A 14,697-nucleotide genomic window follows, 5' to 3' on the forward strand; every position below is an offset into this window, starting at 1 on the left:
AGAGTTTAAAAATGGGGAACTTTAAACATGGTCCTTTGCCAGGTCTCCCAATGCAACTAATTGGTAAATCCCCTTCTTACCCCTCTAACAGTGTCTCGTCCCACCTAAGCAAGTAAAGGGAGCTCACTCACTGCTTCTCTTATTGAGGAACAGCTGCTAAAGGAAGAGTACAGCTTTTCAGAGAGACCATTTCAGCTTCAGGCTACTACAGGGATCCAGTGAAGAGAGGTACCACAGACCTAGGGAATGGCACAGCTGGGAAGGGGAAAAGGAGGCATTAGAGGATGCAACATAAGCACAACACCCTTCACTTAGCAGAGGTTTTAATATTTATTTGATACAAGCCTAGAGAAGAGGAACAGAAAACAAGGGGGAGGTTGGATCTTTCTTCAGGTTCAAACGCCACTCTCTGTACACAGAGGCCATCCTAAGCATTGTGCACCTGTCTGAAGTTGTTTTTTTGTGTCCTTCCCATTTGCTTGGAGCACAGCCCTGTCTTTCACTGGTCCATCAAAAATCTGTTGACTTGCTTTAGATAGTCCGGTTTCAAGTAATCCCCCAGCTCCCCCTTGCTGACCCACACGTAGTCTTCTCTCCTCTCTGCCTGGAGCAGATCACCGCTCTGGAGGAGGGCTTTGAAGAAGAATATTTTGGCCCCCACACTGCCCTCTGTCCTGAAGGCCCTGGGGAACTTGTACTTATAAAGCCCGCATGGTGCATTCCCTAGGAATTTGGCCTGGATGCAATTTCCTGTGAGGTCCCAGGGATCCAGAGGGGGAAAGAAAACAAAGCAAGAGATCAGGTCACACGATAGCAGCTGCCGTATCCAAGGGGTAACAGTGGAACAGCACAGGACACATCATGCTTAGTTTTGGTTCAATTCTGTTCTCTTTCTAGCAAGAACACCTCCTCCCGCAGGTCCACACTGTGCCACACCTCCCTCTTAGGGGCTCTTTTTAGAGTCCCAACAACCCCTCGCAAGGACTGGCCAGAGGTAGTGTGATCCTGTGGATCATAAAGTGCCCCCCTTCCTTTGTCAGGCTAACTGTGCTGCTTCCACAGTGCTCCCCTGCTGGGAAGCAAGAAGCGACCTTGCTGAGGATAGGCCAGGGTTTCTCAAACAGGGGTCACCGCTTGTGTAGGGAAAGCCCCTGGCGGGCCGGGCCGGTTTGTTTACCGGCCGCATCCGCAGGTCCGGCCGATCGCGGCTCCCACTGGCCGCGGATCACTGCTCCGGGCCAATGGGAGCTGCTGGAAGCGGCAGCCAGTAAGTCCCTCGGCCCGCGCCGCTTCCAGCAGCTCCCATTGGCTGGAGCAGCAAACCGTGGCCAGTGGGAGCCGCGATCGGCCGGACCTGCGGACGCGGCAGGTAAACAAACCGGCCCGGCCCGCCAGGGGCTTTCCCTACACAAGCGGCGACCCCAGTTTGAGAAACCCTGGGATAAGCTTTTCATGCCAAGAAAGGCTGCTAATAGGCTGTGTGTGGTGGAGACAGAAGCCCTTTCCCCCACAACAGCACTAGATACCATTCAGGAGCCAGTCCCTGGGGCTGAAACATTGCAGACCCTAAAGCCACATTGAAGAAATCATCGGGCCAGCTCGCTGCAGCTACCAACAACAACAGTCTTACTCTTAGGGTATGTGTACACGTACGGTGGTGTGCAGAGTACAGGCACTGCACACACACACCAGGGGTATAAATGGCAGGGTAGATGGGGAGGCATGGCTTTGGTGAGTAGAGTGCCCTACATGCCTGACCTCCCCGGGTATAGACTCTACACAGGCTCTCTACATACTAAGCAGCACCTCCCCTGTCTACACTGCTATTTTTTAGCAGCTGCAGTGTCCCACTGCATCCCCGCTGCCAAAGTCTCTCTCTGTGGTGCCTAGCTACTCATTGCAGCGCTAAGTGTGGACGCAGCCTCCCTTTCACTGCAGCTGCATGTGTGGTACCTGTACTCTCCATGCCGCCATAAGTGTAGACATAGCCTTGGGCACCCAGAGCCCCCCGTACAGAGTCAGTACACTAGCAGCTGAGCTGGAATGTAGAACAACTCCCCCTGAAATGGGCAATACCCTGGGCTTCCCAACAACGTTACCCAGACACAACTCTCCTCAAAGACCCCATTGGGTGCAACCCACCCCCTCTGCTGCTACATGTCCTTTCTCTAGCCAATTCTAATGGAGTATAATGGGCTAGTATGCTCATATAATGCTAGTATGAGCAGACCATACACAAGAGAAAGCAATGGGGACAGGAAGGGGTGGCAGCAGCTGCACAGCAGATGACTTACCCGAGAGAGTAGCCAAGGCTCTCTCTGCAGTGCTTCGCAATGTCTCTCCGGCCTGCCACTCTGCCTGAGGCAGGAGCCACACCTCTTGGTTGCCGACTTTCTCTTTGACCAGAAGCATCAGGTTCTGATCCAGCTTCCTGTTCAAAGATGTCCGGTCATTGCGCTTATCAGCATCTGCCAAGAGAAAACAGATTCTAGAGACAGATAGTCTCCAAGTGGGATGGGGTCAGCCAGGACCTAGCTCGTCAGAGCCCAAGCCTTCCTCTCTCTCAGACCCCTGACAACAAGGGCACATGGAACAATTCTGAGTGATGCTTCTAGGTACAAATGATTCTTAATTCTTGGGAGAGTGGAATAAACTCCCCCAAGAAATAAGAAACATCACAAACCTCGCTACTTTCCACTCCAAGTGCAAGGAACATTTCTTTGACCTTGCCTTTTCTAACATAGGCCCATAGTAATAGGTATATTTATTTAAAAAAAAAAAAAAAAAAAAAAAAAAAACTACCAAAACAAGACATCTGCTCAATATGCAGTGGCAGTCAAAAAAGTTAACTGTGTTAGGAATCATTAAGAAAGAGATAGATAAAACAGAAAATATCATAATGCCACTACATAAACCCATGGTACATCTAGACCTTGAATACTCCATTCAGTTCTGGTCACCCCACCTCAAAAAAAGATACATTAGAAATGGAAAAGGTAGAGAGAAGAGCAACAAAAATGATTAGGGATACGGTAACTTCCATACAAGCAGAAATTAAAAAGACTGGGACTGTTCATCTTAGAAAAGAGACAGCTAAGGGAGAATCTGATAGAGGTTTATAAAATCATGAATGGTGTAGGGAAAGTGAATAAGGAAGTGTTATTTACCCCTTCACATAACACAAGGACTACAGTGTCACTGGACAAAATTAATAGGCAGGCAGCTTAAAAAATAATAAATAATAATAATAAAGGAAGCACTTCTTCACACAGTGCACAGTCAACCTATGGAACTCATTGCCATGAGATGTTGTGAAGGCCAAAAGTATAATGGTGTTAAAAAAAAAAAAAAAAAAATCATGGAGGACAGGTCCATCAACCTATCTGCCAAGATGGTCAGGGACACAACCTCATGTTGTGGTACCCCTAAACCTCCAGCTGCCAGAGGCTGGGACTACCCAAAAGGGTAGAGAACACTCAAAATTGCGCTGTTCTGTTCATTCCCTCTGAAGCATCTGGCACTGGCCACTGTCAGAAGACAGGATACTGGATTAGAACCACCATTGTTCTGACCCAGAATGGCTGTTCTTATGTTCTCAAAACACTCCACTACACATGCTTCTCCCACTGGGGAGGGAGATGAGAGAACAAACAGCATATGATGGACATTAGTCATGTTACTTAATGCACTATTGGAAGGCCCTCAGATACTATGGTGTCGAGCAAAGTATAAGAACCTATATACAACAGAATAGGTGTCACCTGCGGATCTGGATGGAATCCATTAATTTTCACTCATGTCTCATAAAAGTGAAAGCAGGATTGCACTTGAGATGCTCTTCTTTTAAAAAAGACCATTTAAAGCAAGTAGTTTAAGTCTCTGGTTCAACTTAGTGCCTAATAACTAAGAGTCAACGTTTATGTAGGACCTACATAATTACAACACTAATATTGTGTGCTCTTGTGAACTACAACTGGGAGTCAGTCTGGTCATGGTTTTTCTGATAAGGACAGAATAACCAGTCTCCATACTTTTCTCACAGAACCTTTGAGAGGGGATAAAGGAACAGAATACAGCTCCTTTCACAGACCAGATAACTCACCCTATAATAGCTGAAAGGGATCAAGGGAGTCCCATGGAAGCTCCCTCTTCCTGAGGGCTCAGCACCCTGCCTCACCTCCACTCCACTGTACCAAAGTCAATCATGTTCAGATAGACCAGAGAGACCCCATCCCTCTCTTGCTCAGCTGAGATAACTTGGATCAGAACCTGTTATTCGTGGGCCAGCTTTGAACTGTTGGAATTTCTGCTCCCAGGCATCCTCCAGGTCTTGGGCCAACACAGTAGCTTGCACAGCTTCCTCATCATGTATATTGTCTTTCCTCTTCTGTAGCTGCTCCTCTTCCGCCATGCGACGGATCTCATGGTCTGAAAAGTTGCTTTTCTCCACCTCTATCTGGAAAGGACATCATAGAGAATTGTCAAGTATCAGGAGCCTCACTATGGGTCACAGTTACCAGCGCTGTTATCCTAGGTCACACAGAGAGAATAAACCAATTTTTATTGCCACAAACAGGGCTTGTGTTGATTTCTTTGTGCTGGAGAATAACTTCTCTGCCCAGAGCATAAGCTCTACCCCAGGAGGTTAAAGTTACACTGTGCAGAGAACACATCCAATATTGAAGACATAAGAAGATGCTAGCCCACTGTAAATACAGCTATATGCTCACTACAAAAAATATGTTAGCACAATATTGTAGTCTGGAATCTAAATGCACATAAATCGGGAAACCCAAAAACTGAGTGTTTCACAATAACATGGCCTCAGTGTGACATCCAGCAGATATCACCTTTTAGAACTACAGCCAGGCATTGGAGTCATTATTACCTCAGAAAAGAGTGTTCTCGTCCCAACAAGTCACCCCCACCACTTGTGGAATCCCATCGCCCACTAGCACATGCGGGGGCATGGAGCTCATGACTCAAAGGCCACCGGTAGTGTGCCACTCCCCACAACATCCATACACTAGAACACTCCTCATGGAAGTGCATCTGACGAAGTGGGTATTCACCCACGAAAGCTTATGCTCCAATACATCTGTTAGTCTTAAAGGTGCCACAGGACTCTCTGTTGCTTTTTACAGATCCAGACTAACACGGCTACCCCTCTGATACTTGACTCCTCATGGAAGCAAAGTCATAGTGCTAGTGCTTAAAGCAAGAAGGGGACACTCTGATTGATCATCTAGGGTGCACATCACAGCCCATGCAACGTCACCCAACAACTCCTGCATCAAAGAGCCTAAGCTCCTGGGGCACAGCCTGCGTCTTGCCCCGGTACAGTTACAAAGAGGCATTTTAACCCAGGTTTTAACTTTGTGCTTTGTAAGCTATTTGCATTTTAGATGGGGGACTTCTCCAGGTGGGTCCCAGCCCAGAGGCACAACAAGCTGCTTTTCCGCAGCTCTGAAACGCCTGCGCTTGACAAAAGGGGAGCCAGCAGTCTCCTCTGGGGGAGGCACAGCATGTGGCCAGCACAGCCCTGGACCAGCTTCAGTGCTAGGGGCTGCGCGGGGGTAGGAGCGGCTCCGATAGGCACAGCAGGATACAGCGCCTGCGCTCCCCCATCCACTGCACCCCACAAGTACCCCAGGCGGGTCGCCTCCCCCCAACCCCGCTACCTGGTGCAGCAGCTGCGCCATCGCCTCCTCCTCCGGGCTCAGGGCCTGCGTGATGCTAGGCAGCCTCTGCAGACACAGCGCACCCACGAGCCGCCACCGGGGCGCGGCCGAGGCACACACCCAACGAGGGCCAAGCGCCCACCTCCATCGCACCGCGCCCCCGTACAACACCCGCTGCATGGGGGCCGCCATCATTTGTCCTCGAGACCACAATGCACCGCGCCACCGAGCCATCCGGGCGCCGCCATCTTTCCTCCTATAGGCCACAATGCACGACGCTGACCTTTCCCCTCTCCTGTCGGGTTGGGCCAGTGGCTCCTCGCTCTGGGGCGGGTCGGACGGCAGCGGGGAAGGGCCATGACCCGGGTGCTGGTGGTTGCCTGGCAGCGGTTCTTAGGAGCCAGATTGGGGTAACGAGGAGATGGGGGTATCGGCGGGGGGCGGCCAGGGCGCTGCTCTGCGAGGGACGTGGGGGAGCAGGTTGGGAGTTGCGGGGGGCGGGGGAAGCGGGCGGCCGGGGCCTTGGGAGTTGCGGCGGGGGGAGCGGGCGGCCGGGGCCTTGGGAGTTGCGGCGTGGGGGGGGGGGGGGGGCGGGGGAAGCGGGCGGCCGGGGCCTTGGGAGTTGCGGCGTGGGGGGGGGGCGGGGGAAGCGGGCGGCCGGGGCCTTGGGAGTTGCGGCGTGGGGGGGCGGGGGAAGCGGGCGGCCGGGGCCTTGGGAGCTGCCGGGGCCTTGGGAGTCGCGGGTGGAGCGGGCAGCCTGGGAGTTGCGGAGGGGAAGTGGGGAGCGCGTTGGCGGCCAGGGCGTTGGGAGCTGCGAGAAGCAGGTGGCCAGGGCGTTGAGGTCCCAGCTCTGGGCTGACCACAATGCCCTGGGGATGGTTTACAGACAGCAACCGCACTTCGCGTTGGGTTACATTGTGGATTCAGAGTGTCTCTGCTCCAAGCCGTGACTCCGCTATGGGGCTCGTTTGCTGTTCTCCTCTTTCTTGGTTCCAGAGCCAGGTTGCTCAGAGCGCAAATAAAAACGTTTGTTTTGCCATCAGTCCTGCGGACTCAGGCTAGTCTCCCTCTGGTTGGGTATGGTAATCAGTAATAAAGATTCTGTTCCCCAGGGATACCAGTGCAATCACACTGTCTTCATGTTCTGCTCCTATATACAGCCTTTTGGCCCTGTCATTGCAGCTCAGTTCACCCTTGTATAGATGAAGCATGAGGTGCAATAGAAACCTGTTCACTCTCCAACTAATGAAACCTATGTAGCTACTGAAGTCAGCAGCTCTGATTGATACACACGGGAACGGCTCTGCTGGGTAGGAAGAGATTGTGTAGGGTAGAACTAGGTAAATTATTAAAGCTACATGTGTTTCACAGGCGCCCTCCTTCCCAGCTCTACCTGTAACAAGGTCATACTGTGATGTTGTTGATGCTGTTTCCATGTCAACCGATGACCTTGTGCAGGATCTAGGCACAATAGAGAAATCCAGGGCTTGAGGTACAGGCTCTTAGGGTATAGTATAGGCTTGGCAGGAAATGATTTGGCAAGGCTCTTGTTTTATTGATGAACAGTCTTATTTTCAAACTGGCTCCCAGTTAAGTGTCTCTTCAGAATGTATGTTGTCAAGATACAAATGAAATTAGACAGACACCTAAAATCCCCTCCTCTGTGCTACTAAAAGGATTATACAAAATACCTCACAGTGCTCATTTCAGTGTTTGTTTGCGTTTGCTCCTCCCTAGATCCTGGCCAATGAATTTAGCCAAGTCCCTTTCCATTTCTGTTTCTTGTGCACTGCCAGCATGCTGTCTGAGTTTATTTTTATTGAGAAAACACTCCTCAGTTTTGCCAAACTGTTTGTTTTTGATAAAAAACTGGAATGTAGGGGCCTGACAATGTCCCTTTGAAAAAGTGATGTTCCTGGGGTGGTTACTATTTGATTCATCAAGGTGACTGGGGAAGCCTGAGGGTGGTGATGACTGCTTGAGTTAGTCCTGCAGTCAGCAAATAGCTTTGGTTGTTTCCTGTGCGAAAATATACTATGGGAGGTCTTATGTGAGGGTGGCAAAAGGTAATGTAAAAGACTATTGTGTAGCTGTGAAATCCTAATCTATTTCTCCCACTTCTTTTACCTAGTGGTTACAATGTTGCCTTGTGTCGTGGCATACACACAGGTTCCCAGAGGTTGCAGAGACAAATAGAGAATACAGAAAGTGTTGCACCTGAGGTGACAGCAAACCAAAGCAAGAGTGACTTCAGGTGAGGCATCCTGTATGGCTCCAAACCAAGCTGTGGTGTAAAGTCTCTTCATTTGTCTCTCATCAGGGGGTAAAATCACCTCACGCATCTTTCAGGAAAGTAAGGAAAACAAGTGACTTGAAACAATCACAAACACAGTTCATATAAGAAGTTCTGAGCTTCGTTTGGCAGCATTTGATCCACATTTTTCCCAAATTCCAAAACTGTATTAAAAATTACCATTGCGTGTTAGTGATATTGCATGTATTTGATTCCTCTTATTTTACTTTTCAGCCTTCTTCCCCCAGTACGAGGACAAGGAAGTTCCTTAACTTGGGGTGGAAAAAAATATGAAGCTATCCCAATAGCTCACATCAAAGCTACGTACAACAAGTAAGACCCAAACTTCTCAGTGTACAGGTCCCATGTAAAAGGGCCTGCAGCAGTACTGCTTTATGCTGAGAACACACAAGCTAAGCAACTAGGCCCTGATCTTGGCTAGATGGGAGGCCTCTATGGAAAAGTCTGGGAAGTAGTGTTGGCTACTCAGGAGACTTTCTTATGAGTCAGTACTTCAGTGCAGTGCTGGAGGTGCCACCTGTAATGGGAAATGCAAGACCAAGGCCATTAACTCATCGTGCCTTTCACAAGAGCAAGGCTGTTGATCGCATGTTTTGATCAAATTCCAGTATGGGTAATTACATCTTGTCCCCCCTAAATTCCACAGGCAGTTTTAACAGGATACAGGAATCTTATTATTTCCTGTCCTACATTGTTGCAATATTGCTGTACAGCTGTTGAACAGCTGCCATGTTGTTCACCAGAAGTGGCTGCATTTCAGTGGTGACCCCTAATGAGACATAATTTATAATTCTGTAAAGCTCTCTCAAGCTTAAAAAAGGTGTTCTAGACATCTTAAAATAAGCAGAGGTGGTGAATCATACTCACGTAGTGGGAAAGTGGGTCTGGAAAGGTGAAACCCCATCTGAGCAATTTCTAGCAGGAGTATATTACCTCAAAAGACAGTGTACTCTAATTCTGCCACTCTAGCATGACCCTTAGGACAAACCAGGGCTGCTGCAGAGCTTTCTACCATTGCCTAGAGCAGTGGCTCTCAACCTTTCCAAACTACTGTACCTTTTTCAGGAGTCTGATTTGTCTTGCGTACCCCCAAGTTTCACCTCACTTAAAAACTACTTGCTCACACACTCAGGCATAAAAATACAAAAGTGTCAGCACGCTATTACTGAAAAATTGCTGACTTTCTCCTTTTTCCCATATAATTATAAAATAAATCAATTGGAATATAAATATTGTACTTACAGTTCAGTTTATAGTCTATAGACCAGTATAAACAAGTCATTGTCTGTATAAAATGTTAGTTTGTTCTGACTTCGCTAGTGCTTTTTATGTAGCCTGTTGTAAAACTAGGCAAATACCTAGATGAGTTGATGTATCCCCTGGAAGACCTCTGCATACCCCTGGTTGAGAACCACTGGCCTAGAGTGAAGTATGGGGCGGGGGGGCCCTCTGGATGGCCTTGAAGATAATCCGAGCAAGAAAAGATGGGAGAATTACTTTCTTATGGCTTCTTACTCCCCTTTTTCTCATCCCCAGCACCCACATCCAGGTCATCAGTCCTGACAACTTGCCATTTGCCCGTACGTCCTGTGGCACAGAAGGATTCAGAAATGCCAAGAAGGCCACTGCCATTGCAGCACAGACTGCAGGCATCGCAGCAGCAGCGGTGAGTCTGGTCTGGTCATTCTGCTTGTTGAGGCTAATCTTGCTGAGCTCAGAGGAGGAATGCTAGCAGTGGAGTGATTGCCAACAGAATGCATTTGTGGATGGGCTCTGAAGTTCTGCCTCCTTCTCCCATTTCTATCTTTTGTTGGAGAAGAGAAGTAAAGTCTAATTCCGTGTGTCTGAGCAGTACACCTCATTTACACATTGCTGCCCTTGTTTCCTTTGAGGGGGGGGGGGGGGCATGGTGAGCATCTCAACCTGGATAAACTGTATGTGAAAGGAGAGCTTTAAATGCACATGTGGTGGCTTTAGTGGCCTGTAATGAAGAAATGTAAGTTGCTTCCTATCCTTTTTTGGCTCCAGTTTGGACAGCGTCATAGTTTAAACCATTGGTCTGAATGTTCAGCACATTTCATTTGACTGTTAAGCCCAGATGGAAACCGGTTACTCAGCTGTGACTTCCCTGCCACATATCGATGCTGTCATAAGCAGTGTCACTCATTGGTAAAATGGCAGCTGCTGTTGTGAGAGACAGAGCTTCCATTTCAGTTATAGCTTATAAGGGTAAGAAATTCTTGTTACCTTGTGCAGAGTTGTGGCCCTGACTTGAGAGCAGCTTTTGCTCAGATGGTCTCACTTAGAACATGGACCATTTATTTTCAAAAGCCAAATAAGGGGAAATGAAATCTAGGCACAAACCGAGCAGGTGTGAGGGGCAGGAAGGAATTGCTGTGTTGAGCATTATCCCATGAGCAGCACTGCACAGTTGGCCCGGTGAAGTCTCCGCTATAAGCTGCTGTTGGAGGCAGAATACCACACCAAAGACCTGAGCCATTCTGGCAACCCTTCATTCCTAAAAGAGCATGGTCAGACTTTGAGAATATGAGCACGCGTAGTTACCAGTTGCACACAGACTTTAATATCTGGGTCTAGTATAAGTGTTTCTAAAAGAACCTAAGTTTGTGCATGATGCATGGGGGAAGATGAGACTACCTGTGTCTTGGACTTCAGCACTGCAGAATGAGGCACAGTGAGAATGAAAACCTAGAGTGTCCCCATTCTGAACTGGATAGAACTCACTCTAGTTAACCCTTTAGCCTCTGGAGTTTTCTTTCCCATTGTGGGAAGAACAACGTGTTGTGATTGGTTTAGATGAATAAGAACCATTTCCAGCACTAATCTCATGCATCAAGGACAGATTCTTAGCATACAGGTGCAGTGATGCATTGTTACCCCTCACAAACAGCCAGTGTCAGAAATTAGCCTCTATCCCTGTATCCTGAGGCCTGGTCTATACTGGGAATTTACATTGGCATAGTTCTTAAGTGTGAAAAATCCACACCCAAGAGATGTAGCTATGCCGTTTGAACTCCCAATGTAGATGGGTGCTAGTTGTCAGAAGAATTCTTCCGTTTCTGTCTCGGGGAGGTAGATTACCTACACCAGTGGGAGAACCCCTCCTGTCAGGCCTGGTCTACACTAGGAAATTGTCTGTATAACTAGGTTGCTAAGGAGTGTGAAAAATCCACACCCCTGAACAATGCAGTTAAATCAACCTAACCTCCTGAGGAGGTGGAGTACCGACACCAGCGGGGGAAGCCCTCCTGTTGATGTAGATAGTGTCTTCATTGAAGTGCTTCAGTGCAGCTGCAGTGTTTTAAGTGTAGACAAGCCCTGAAGTTCTGGGGCTATATCATTTTAAGTGTAAACATACCTCCAGACAACTTTTAACCTGCACCCTCAGGGAGGGTTAGAGATCTCCACTAGATGGCAGTGCTGCGCCACATTAGGAGAAACCAGTAAGATTTGTTGATTTGAAGTTCTTTTAGGCCCTCCCTAATTTGGTCACCTACCAGCCTTAAAAGGACACATCATCTGCTGCCTCAACTCATGACCCAAGACCGCTTCCCTTCTCAGCTCCCCTTTCCTCTTTGTACATAATGTTGTGTTGAATGTGTCCCTGGCCATGCATTTCCTATCCTTCCCCAAATCCCTGGCTTTGTCCATATGATCTCCATGTTTATCTCCCCGGAACCATCCTTGATTCTCTCTTCCTTTCTGTCTGAAGAAGCTTGTGATAGTGGATGAAAGGGATCAATCCAGAGAGATACCTTTTGACCTGCCTGCCCCTCATCACTGAAAGCACTTTTCTCCCCACAGAAAGCCTGCAAGAAGGGTGTGTCCCATGTGCGAGTGGTGGTGAAAGGTCTGGGCCCTGGGCGTATGGTAAGTGCCTAAGATTCCTCTTCACTGGCATCATGAGCCCTCATCTATTTGTTCCTTTCTCTGAGGGCTGCAGGGTTTTTTATTCAGGCCTATGGAATTATGATGCCTGTTAACCTTTTCTGAAATTGCTATGAAGGACAGAGGGGCTGCAGGGAATTTACTGTTTTGTCACCCCAAAACATTAATCGCAAAAAGAAAAAAGTCCTCCTGGTGAGATCCTAGAATAATTTTGAGTAAGGGACTGAGTGAAAGCCAAATTGCTTACATCACTTCAAACTAGAGTAGCAAATCAATGGAGAACACATTGTAAGAAACAATCCTGCCCTAGCCAGGAGGAATGGACCATCTGGGACCAAACAGGGCTTCCTGATTGTTAAGACTATTGCAAAGAGATGTTGATTGCCCTGTTCCAGACTGCCTCCTCAAAGATCTTTCACTTTTCTGCCAGTCTGTGCTGATCGTGCAAGGGTGCAGCATGCGGTCTAATGTCCACTCTCTTGCTCTTTCAGTTTGCCATCAAGGGGTTGACCATGGGGGGTTTGGAGGTCATCTCCATCACAGACAATACCCCAATTCCACACAACGGCTGCCGTCCTCGGAAGGCACGAAGACTCTGAGAGGAGTGAAGGGAGACACCGTGTACAGTATCAGTTTGGTGCACTGTGAACTGGTTTTGAATTTTGCCTTTGATGGATCTTGGCAGGAGGTGTTCCTTGGAAGCCTTTCCTAGGAGAAACTTAGAGACTGGACACAACCCTGGTCTTTAGCCTAGTGGTTGAAGCAAGCCTGTATTTACTTTCTGAGTAGGAAGCCTCGTCTGTAAAGTTAATAAATTAAAATGTTTTAGTCTTTGTGATGGCCACGTTTACTGGCTTTCTGGAAGCATTTTGGATTCTTCTTCTATCAACTGCTGCTTTCCTCCTGTCACTGCTACTATATGTGGCTCTTGACAAATCCAGGTGCTGCTACTCTTGTCATTAGGAAGGGGCCCTCTTGCAATGAATGGCAGATTTTTCGTGTCTCCCTTTTATCCAAACACAGAGATTTGGGAGCTGGAAGTGGAGAACCTCTTCTCCCCATCTAGCTTACAAAGTGTGGTGTTCCCACCAGAGGCCCGAGCCCAGCACTGCTATGCGAGAGGGGTGCAGAACAGCCAGCTCCTCCAGCTGCGCTGCGTGGAGGAGTCTGAAGTCATTGCTGCTATAGGTTAGTTTTGTTGCTTCATTTTGCCTTGGCTGCAATTGTCTTATTGGTGGTATTTCCTAATAGAAAGCCCCAGTTCTACTGAAGCAGGAATCTTGCCAGCTTTGATCTACGGAATCATTGCTGTGACTGTGCCAACTCCATGCATAGCTAGCGCTGTGAAATGCACATACAGTAGCTGGTACATTTTTTCCACCTGTTACTGCATGCAGTATTTTCAGTCCTGTCTCTCTCATGCCAACTGCATCTGCTGTGCCAGGGCTCAAAGGGAGAGGGTAAGTAGGGGATTAGAAGTCCTGAAGAACAACCAAATGCTGCCCAAGAGATTTAAAATGCCAGGCCAGGCCAATGCTGCCCTTGGCTAGAGGCAGGCATAAGCCAGGACCTATGTTCTTGGAACGTACCTGCTATTTGCTGCCACCTATTTCAGCTCCACCCAAGGAGCGAGTCTCATAGGCTAAGGGCTCTCTGGAGTGTGAAAGAGGGGTGGTAACTCTAGCAACTGATGGTGTCTTTTCCTGGCTGAGGAAAGTTTGCTGATTAGCCACCTCCAGCTCAAGGAGGAGACCAAGAGGAACAGAAAGAAGCATTGGTTACATGTCCCAAAGACTGGGCAAGTACATCACCTCTATCAGGGATGTTAATGAGCACAGAGTCTCCTTTGGTCCATCTGCTAGGTCTAGCACAAATCCAGGCTTCTCTGCTCCATTATTTCTCTTTTCTTTTGCTTCCTCTTTAGTTTCTCAAACAGTGTAATTAGCTATTCTCTTCCCCTTTAAAGAGAGAGGGTGCCATAGCAACAAGGCAATGTTTAACTCCTTCATGGCTTTGTGAGATGTGCAGCAAGCTAACAAAATCAGGCTGTTTAGAGGAACCAATTGGGCTACATTTAACCAATAGCAATAAAACAAGGCTTGAATGACTCCTCCTACCTCATTCCAGCTCTGTGTATGTGAATTTGGGCAGAGGGGAAGTTGTTTTAAAGTAGGGGGAAGTCCCTTTACAATTCACAAGACTGCAAGATGGAGGAGAGAAGCTTTTTCCTGTAGGCTCCCCATTGATTTGATTTAATCACTCAAAAAGGCAGGAGAGCTTTCCCCCCAAGCCCAGGAAAGGGGTTTCTTGGCTTCTGCTGACTTCCCAGCATCTCCTCCTGAACAGTGTTTGGGTGAGTTATAGACCCTATAGAAAAATAGTAACCACATGCTTCATTAATGGCCAGGGAGAGCGTCCATGGAGATGTGGGTAAAGCTTGATCATTTTTAGTGCTGGGTTCAGCAAGTAGTCGTGGGAACTTAGCAGTGTCCCAGAACATGTACATTCACTATCCAGCAAAAAAAATGGCATAGTTCTAAACAGGTGCATGTCTGAGCATTGCTGAACGGATGAAGATAATATCATTATATGTATTCTGGAGCAAACTAAATAGTCACTCTTGAATACAAGTAGCTTATGTGCTGCTCAATCCAATGCTACTGTGAGCACCACTGGGGCAGCAAAAAGTGCTTCTAAGTGCAAATGGTAGAAGGGAGTGAAAAATAACAAGTGCTAGGGGGAGGTCTGCTATTTTTGAGTCATGCGCTCATCACATATACCCTCTGTAGGTCC

At 48.0% G+C, this 14,697-nt stretch overlaps 2 protein-coding genes across 2 annotated transcripts; one reads left to right on the forward strand and one right to left on the reverse strand.

The window, feature by feature from the left end:
* Positions 1-311: 311 nt before the first annotated feature.
* On the reverse strand, positions 312-5,915 carry MRPL46 (mitochondrial ribosomal protein L46). The gene is made up of 4 exons (XM_005294884.5): positions 5,682-5,915; positions 4,270-4,456; positions 2,295-2,468; positions 312-750 (listed from the first exon to the last, which is right to left on the reverse strand). The coding sequence occupies exons 1-4, from the start codon at positions 5,913-5,915 to the stop codon at positions 500-502; spliced, it is 846 nt and encodes a 281-aa protein (XP_005294941.2). The 3' UTR covers positions 312-499.
* Positions 5,916-5,950: 35 nt separating this feature from the next.
* On the forward strand, positions 5,951-12,737 carry MRPS11 (mitochondrial ribosomal protein S11). Its single transcript, XM_005294883.5, has 6 exons — positions 5,951-6,091; positions 7,813-7,935; positions 8,209-8,307; positions 9,532-9,661; positions 11,821-11,886; positions 12,396-12,737. Exons 1-6 carry the CDS (start codon positions 6,039-6,041, stop codon positions 12,501-12,503), a joined length of 579 nt encoding a protein of 192 aa, XP_005294940.1. The 5' UTR covers positions 5,951-6,038; the 3' UTR covers positions 12,504-12,737.
* The last annotated feature ends 1,960 nt before the right edge of the window (positions 12,738-14,697 follow it).

This window comes from Chrysemys picta, chromosome 10 (assembly GCF_011386835.1).
Source record: "Chrysemys picta bellii isolate R12L10 chromosome 10, ASM1138683v2, whole genome shotgun sequence".
NCBI lineage: Eukaryota > Metazoa > Chordata > Testudines > Emydidae > Chrysemys > Chrysemys picta.